Source organism: Camelina sativa, chromosome 8, assembly GCF_030686135.1.
Source record: "Camelina sativa cultivar CO46 ecotype springtype chromosome 8, ASM3068613v1".
In the NCBI taxonomy this organism is placed as follows: Eukaryota; Viridiplantae; Streptophyta; class Magnoliopsida; order Brassicales; family Brassicaceae; genus Camelina; species Camelina sativa.
The window spans coordinates 19,877,736-19,883,735 of NC_141887.1; the positions used below are offsets into that span (position 1 = coordinate 19,877,736).

Sequence of the window (6,000 nt, forward strand, 5' to 3'; positions counted from 1 at the left end):
ATCACATCATCTATATATTAAAAATTGATTTTCCCTGCACGACATTTGATTTTTTTTTTAACGAGTATAAATTGTTCAAACTATGAAAAAATAGTATTGGGTTAAAAATTCAACATCCAATATGAATTGAAGATAAGTGGTAGTGTAAATTCAGTTATAAAAAAAGTTAATTAATAGATACATGATAATTTTTGAAGAGTACTAACATTTATCAACGTCAAAATATGAATTTTTATATTTAAATGGAAGCATAACATAAGATACAAATTTAAATATTTTAACTTGAAAATATTTTTTTAAAGAATATGATAAAGATTTACGTCATCAAAATTTTAAATACTATATTTGATTTTAAAGAATAAATCTATTTTAAATAGCTTACTTGTTAAAAAAAAATTAAAATTTTGTAATAAATAATTTGCTTGAAAAAAAAATGTAAGATTCTTTTTTTTTTTTCATCAAGGCATAACTAGAGAGTTACTGTTTAAAACATAAGTAGAGAGTTACTGTTTAAAACATAAGTAAAGAACATAATTAGAGTTACTGTTTAAAACATAAGTAACTAGTCGTCGTGGCTGTAGTCACAGTTGTCGTAGGTTTTGTAGTGCTTTGCAGTCTTCTTGCTGCTCAGGCGTGTAGCCTTCTTGCTTTGTTTCTCAGTATTTGCCTAGCTGGCAGCCTTGAATTCAGTACAAAAAAACAGACAAATAACGACTACACTATTAGTCACTATTTAGTCGCTAAACGGTGTGTTATGACTAAATAGCGACTCAAACCAGGAGTCGTAAATCGAGAGTCGCTAAAATATATAGTCGTAAAATTAGTCGCCAAATAGCGATTACATTACGATTATTTTGCATAGTCGTAAATTTAGTCGTAATGTAGTCACTAAATTTAACGACTACGCTACGACTATGTTACGGCTACGCAAAATAATCATAGTATAGTCACCAAATTTAGTGACTAATTAACGACTAAATTACGATTATGTATTTAAACAATATTGTATTTATGCAGCATTATATATATATATATATATAATTTTAATAATATATATATATATATATATATATATATATTAATTATTTTTAAATATATGTATAATTTTTGAATGAATTGATATTAAAAATAAAAAATACTATATTTATTATTATGAAACCAGGATATTAAAAAAAACTGTATTACAAAATTAAACTAAATTCATAATTAAAAATAAGAATACATCATACTAGTAAAAAAAAAAAAGAGTAAATATTGGAGGTATCATGGGGGAAATGCAGAAACATCAAGGGTTAATGGCTGAGCTTGAAGCGAGGGAAAAGGAGGTTGCTTTGCTTTCCCCATATGAGAAGTCTTTTGCTTTTGAGATGAATGTTAAAGATTGACCTGAAGCAAACTGCGGAGACCGAGACAAGGAGAAAGGAAGCTGAGCTGATGGAAGCATCTCTTAAGGCGAGGGAGAATGAGCTCAGGTTGCTTAATGACACCAGCAGAGAGAAATCAGCTGAACTGGAGAAGAAAGAAGTTTTCTTACATACCTAAACTGGATTGAACAAACACAAACGAGGGAGAATGAGCTCAAGCTGCTTACATATTACCTTGAAGCGAGGGAGAATGAGCTCAGGTCGCTCACATATACCTCCTAAACTGGATTTAACAAACCACAACAACTTTGGTTAACAACTTTGATTCTATATGGTCACATGAATTCTCTTATGAACTGGATTCCCTTGGACTTAGTGAAAACGCAAGCACATACCTTAGCCTTGGAGTGCCCAACATGAGAAGGAATCAGAAGGTAAAGACTCAAAAGACTCGTCTCAAAGTACACCTAACAAATGAAAACACAGTCACAAACAGTCACAAAGTACACCTAGCATTTCTGGTAAACTATACACATAATTGGGTTTATAGAATTGTATGATCCCCAAGTGGGCCTGGGCTTGGGCCTTCTTCTTATTCTTAGGATACATCTTATTTTAACAGTATCATCTTCAAGATCCGACACTTCGAACCAATGTCAGTTGAAATTGTACGAATACAACATAAATTATCAAAAATATCAACTGCCACTTTCATATACACAGAAAGAAGGATGTTCTTTAGTATTCAGAATCGCAGGATGTGACTTTTGTGGCCTAAGAAAACAAAAAAAAACAAATATGAATTGCAAAAAAGAGAAAAGACTGATTTTAACAGATGAGACCTGTGAAGTCTAATTAAGCTCTGCTTTGCTTTTACTTCGCTTCATCTTTGCCTTAACTCTTGACTTTGCCATTAGTGTTTCTACTGTGTTTATGAAGTTCCCAACTGCCATCACTACCAGAAGAATGCCACACACCATCACCTGAAAATGACAACATTGACAACGTTCTTAACATGTCTGTGACTTTTACTTCCTATTAGGATTTGTAGGCTCATAAGTCATAAGAATGAAAATTGTACCTGCCATTCAGTAACAACTCCAGTTACTGTTTTTCTTAGCAACTGCAGTCCAACGTATGCTTCAAACACCTGAGTTTTATAGCAAAAGTTACAAACATTGTTAAGCCCCATAAATTAAAAGAACCAGTAAACCACTCCAGCCAGGTGCATGGTAGAGCAAATGAAATGCTTTAAAATGTTTTAGCATAAACTTGATTAATACATTTACAGAAAGTAAAGCTCACCTGTAAAAGGAAAAGTATAGGACATAACAGCCATAGTTGCCCATCAACGCCAGCTGTTTCTCCCCATACGACATCCATTCTCTTAGCCTGAATATTAACCACAAGGGCACACTTTAGAGCTATTTTACAAAAGCGGATAAAATTATGGACTGCAGAAAAAAAAGTGAACACAATGAGGCACCTTTCCTAATGCAATGCGAGTGTATAGTCTTTGGCGTTGGTATCTGTTTTGCAGAAGCATGGCGACACCTTGCATCATAGCCCATTGAAGGAAGAGATGGACTCCTCTCTGGGAAGGATTGAACTCAATCACGACATTTACTTTTGTGAACTTTTAGTCTGCACAAAAAAAAAAAAAAACTCTAAGCATTACTTGTTTCTGGACACAGTTTGGTTGACCTTTGATTTCCCATGTGAGGCTGACAAGGGCCATAAGCATGGCACAATAGTGATGATATAGCCACCTGCAAACCCAAATCAAGTTCAGAGTTTAATTCACTCTCAACTCATGAGATAAGCCTAACAAAACACCACTACATGAATACATATATAGACATCCACTGCATAGCAAATACTAAACCCACACCCATTGAGGACTCCATGGAAGTTAAGTTCTCTATTTTTAATCATGACGTATATAGAGAGATCTAACTTTTACTTGACAAAAGTCACAAAACAGTATAAGCTACTACTTTCTGTACACATGTCTATACCAAATGAAAGAGACCCTTTAGAGGAAAAATCCGCATGTCTGCCAATCACCATGAGGCACATGTAGTTCTCTTCGATGGTCATGATAGCCATCTTGACTGACATTCAAAATAAATAATTTACAATATTCAAAGATCAGTATCATTTGCTAACTGCAAAGAACGAAACACACCAAAAAGATCTATTCTAGAGAAATAAATAAATAATAGAATAATGAGATAAAATCAGCAGCATACGCATGTCCTTGGTGAATATAAAACTCAGGATCATCACAACACACTTAAAAACAGACTATTTTCTAGACTTAGTAATGTCGTATGACTTTTATCAACCTACACATGTGCTTGGTTGAGCACCGCATATGACCTATGTTCAACATATAGCATAACACATTACACAGTCTCCGAAATTAAAACTTTATGTTCGACGGTAACTAACAACTCATGAACACAAAGAACACTCTAAATTCAAAGAACTTGGCAACAAGAGCAAAGAAAGACTCAAGAGATGATGAGGGAACGCATAAGATTACCATGGACGGATATCACTCCCATTGACTCTTAATATGTTCTCTCGCATAGCCAACCCAGCATAGAGAAACAACAGCCAAGCCTGTTAAACAAAAAAAAGAATAAAAATATACACTTTCTAAATCACAAGAACTCAAAACACACACATAACAATGTTCATCTTTAAAAATTACCTCGTAAAGCTGGACAGGAAACGCAGGCAAACAACCACCCCAATAATAAGATCTAAGGATTAAAAGTGTTGCAGGGAAAAAAAGAAAAAGAAGAGCAGTCTTGTCCTGTTCCCATATACCACCACACATGTAATTAGTAGTAAGCACAATAAAAAATTAGACATTTGAAGGACACATGCAAGCACAAAAAAAAAGACTAACTCTGTAGCTATTGTATTCTTCTTTAACTTTAAGCTGAACATCTTTACGCAAAGCTCTAACATTCACAGGTCCCAAAAACATTCTCAAAAACCGTCCTGTTTCCACTCAATTTCGTGAGAATCGAATCCGAGATACATAGAGAGAGAGAGAGAGAGAGAGAGAGAGAGAGAGAGAGAGAGAGAGAGAGAGAGAGAGAGAGAGATAACAATAACAAAACCTTGAGGTTTAGATGGGAGAAACGAAGATGTCTCTCCATCAACAAGCATGCACCGAGCACGATGCAGATCCTCTTCAGGCTACACAAACAATTACAAAGATCAAATTTTGGATAATAGAGAAAACCAAAAAAAATCAAAAGGAAAAGAGATAAAAGAAAATAAGATGCCTTGTCGACGAGCTTAGGGTCGAGGTTTTTGTTGGAGAGGAGTGAAGAGTGGAGACGACGGATTGATGAATCGACGGCGGAGGCTTGTTGACGGAGAGAAAGCTCTTGTTGAGAGGAACGTGAGATGAAAGAAGCGGATGAATCGTGAAGCTCTTTGACCTCATCTATGATTTTTTTAACTTCTTCTTCCATTTTGATGAGATCGGATTAAACGATTCTCTTAGGGATTTGGGATTTTGTGTGGAGATGAAGGAAGAAAAAGAGGATTTGATTGAATTTGGTTTGTTCTGGAGAAGGCCAGAAGAAATGTTTGAATCTGTTTTTTTTTTTTTTTTTTTTTTTTTATTTGTTTGGGTTAGTGTTTGAGTGTGATTAACGAAAATAGCATCAATCACAGTATCACACGCTTGTTTACACCCACACCTTTTTTTTCTTCTTTTATCTTTATTTTTGGTTTTTGTATTTGTTTTTAATAATAAATCAAGCAAATAAACTTAAACATAATACATTATTAGTTTGTCTTTATACTCTTTAGTGAAGTGTACTGGGCTTTAAAACACTTTACTCTTTAGGCATCGTTTTTAATAATAAAATTATTTATATATGTTTTTGTTATTATTTGAACCGTATCGTATTTTTTCCCGCATTTAAAACAGACAAAAAAACAGATTTTATGATAAAACATTAATAAATCTTTGTTTATAGGATAAACTAGCTAGGCTCGTTTAGTTGCTTTGCTTGGCACATTATCTCCTTCAATACTTTTCATGATTTTTATTTATATAGACTCTAGTAGAAAGATTAAATTTTAAAGAAAAAACATTCCCACACTAATGTTGAGAAACTTTTTCAAGCTTTGTTTTCCGACGTCGACGAAAGCATGAATCACCGAAGTTGGGATTCCTCTTTCTCCTTTGCTTTTGTTCTCTTTTTATCTTCAAAATTAACTTTTTTTGACATGTATCTCAATCTTTTCAAATTTTTATACCCTCCCAATCCTTGCTCAAACCCTCAACCTATTCCGGTCAGTCATGACCCAATAGCTTAAGAAAGAGGTTTTGACCGATATCTCTCTTCCAGATCTAACTTCTGCTCACAATGTCCATTCAGTAGAAGGTATTCCCAAATTCACCCATGGTGTGCAGATCCAGATTAAGTCAAATCTCTGCTGAAGAACCCTCAAAAACCATGAGTAAAGTGGCTCTGTGGAGCTCGATCTCCCCGACGAGATTTGTCTCACCGCTGATTCGGTACCCGCCTTGACACAGCCGCCGCGTAACAAAAGAAACCCTAGTTTCTCACCTGGTGGACCTTTCCTCACTTTTGGGCCT

General features: G+C 34.5%; 1 protein-coding gene across 6 annotated transcripts; it reads right to left on the reverse strand.

Moving 5' to 3' along the window:
- Nucleotides 1–1,122: 1,122 nt before the first annotated feature.
- On the reverse strand, nt 1,123–5,094 carry LOC104707331 (uncharacterized). Of its 6 annotated transcripts, none has more exons than XR_015564044.1 (13): nt 4,670–5,094; nt 4,502–4,580; nt 4,285–4,379; nt 4,084–4,188; nt 3,913–3,992; nt 3,043–3,133; nt 2,851–2,958; nt 2,670–2,756; nt 2,446–2,514; nt 2,207–2,347; nt 1,760–1,831; nt 1,599–1,647; nt 1,123–1,504 (listed from the first exon to the last, which is right to left on the reverse strand). XR_015564044.1 is itself a non-coding variant. In XM_010423657.3 (10 exons), exons 1-10 carry the CDS (start codon nt 4,859–4,861, stop codon nt 2,216–2,218), a joined length of 1,038 nt encoding a protein of 345 aa, XP_010421959.1. In that variant the 5' UTR covers nt 4,862–5,094; the 3' UTR covers nt 2,031–2,215. The 6 variants fall into 6 exon arrangements, 2 of the variants coding, with proteins under 2 accessions (XP_010421959.1, XP_087318328.1); XR_754622.3 differs by having other exon boundaries at nt 1,123–1,509; XR_015564043.1 differs by having other exon boundaries at nt 1,592–1,647.
- Between the last annotated feature and the right edge of the window lie 906 nt (nt 5,095–6,000).

What these genes read in the sequence shown, in the direction of transcription:
- LOC104707331 (XM_010423657.3), bottom strand. Translation starts at nt 4,861, where the DNA reads ATGGAAGAAGAAGTTAAAAAAATCATAGATGAGGTCAAAGAGCTTCAC. An exon ending in AAGAATACAATAGCTACAGA is followed by an intron (nt 4,189 to 4,284) that starts GTTAGTCTTTTT and finishes ATATGGGAACAG; the next exon opens with GACAAGACTGCTCTTCTTTT. An exon ending in GGGAGTGATATCCGTCCATG is followed by an intron (nt 3,134 to 3,912) that starts GTAATCTTATGC and finishes TTGGGTTTGCAG; the next exon opens with GTGGCTATATCATCACTATT.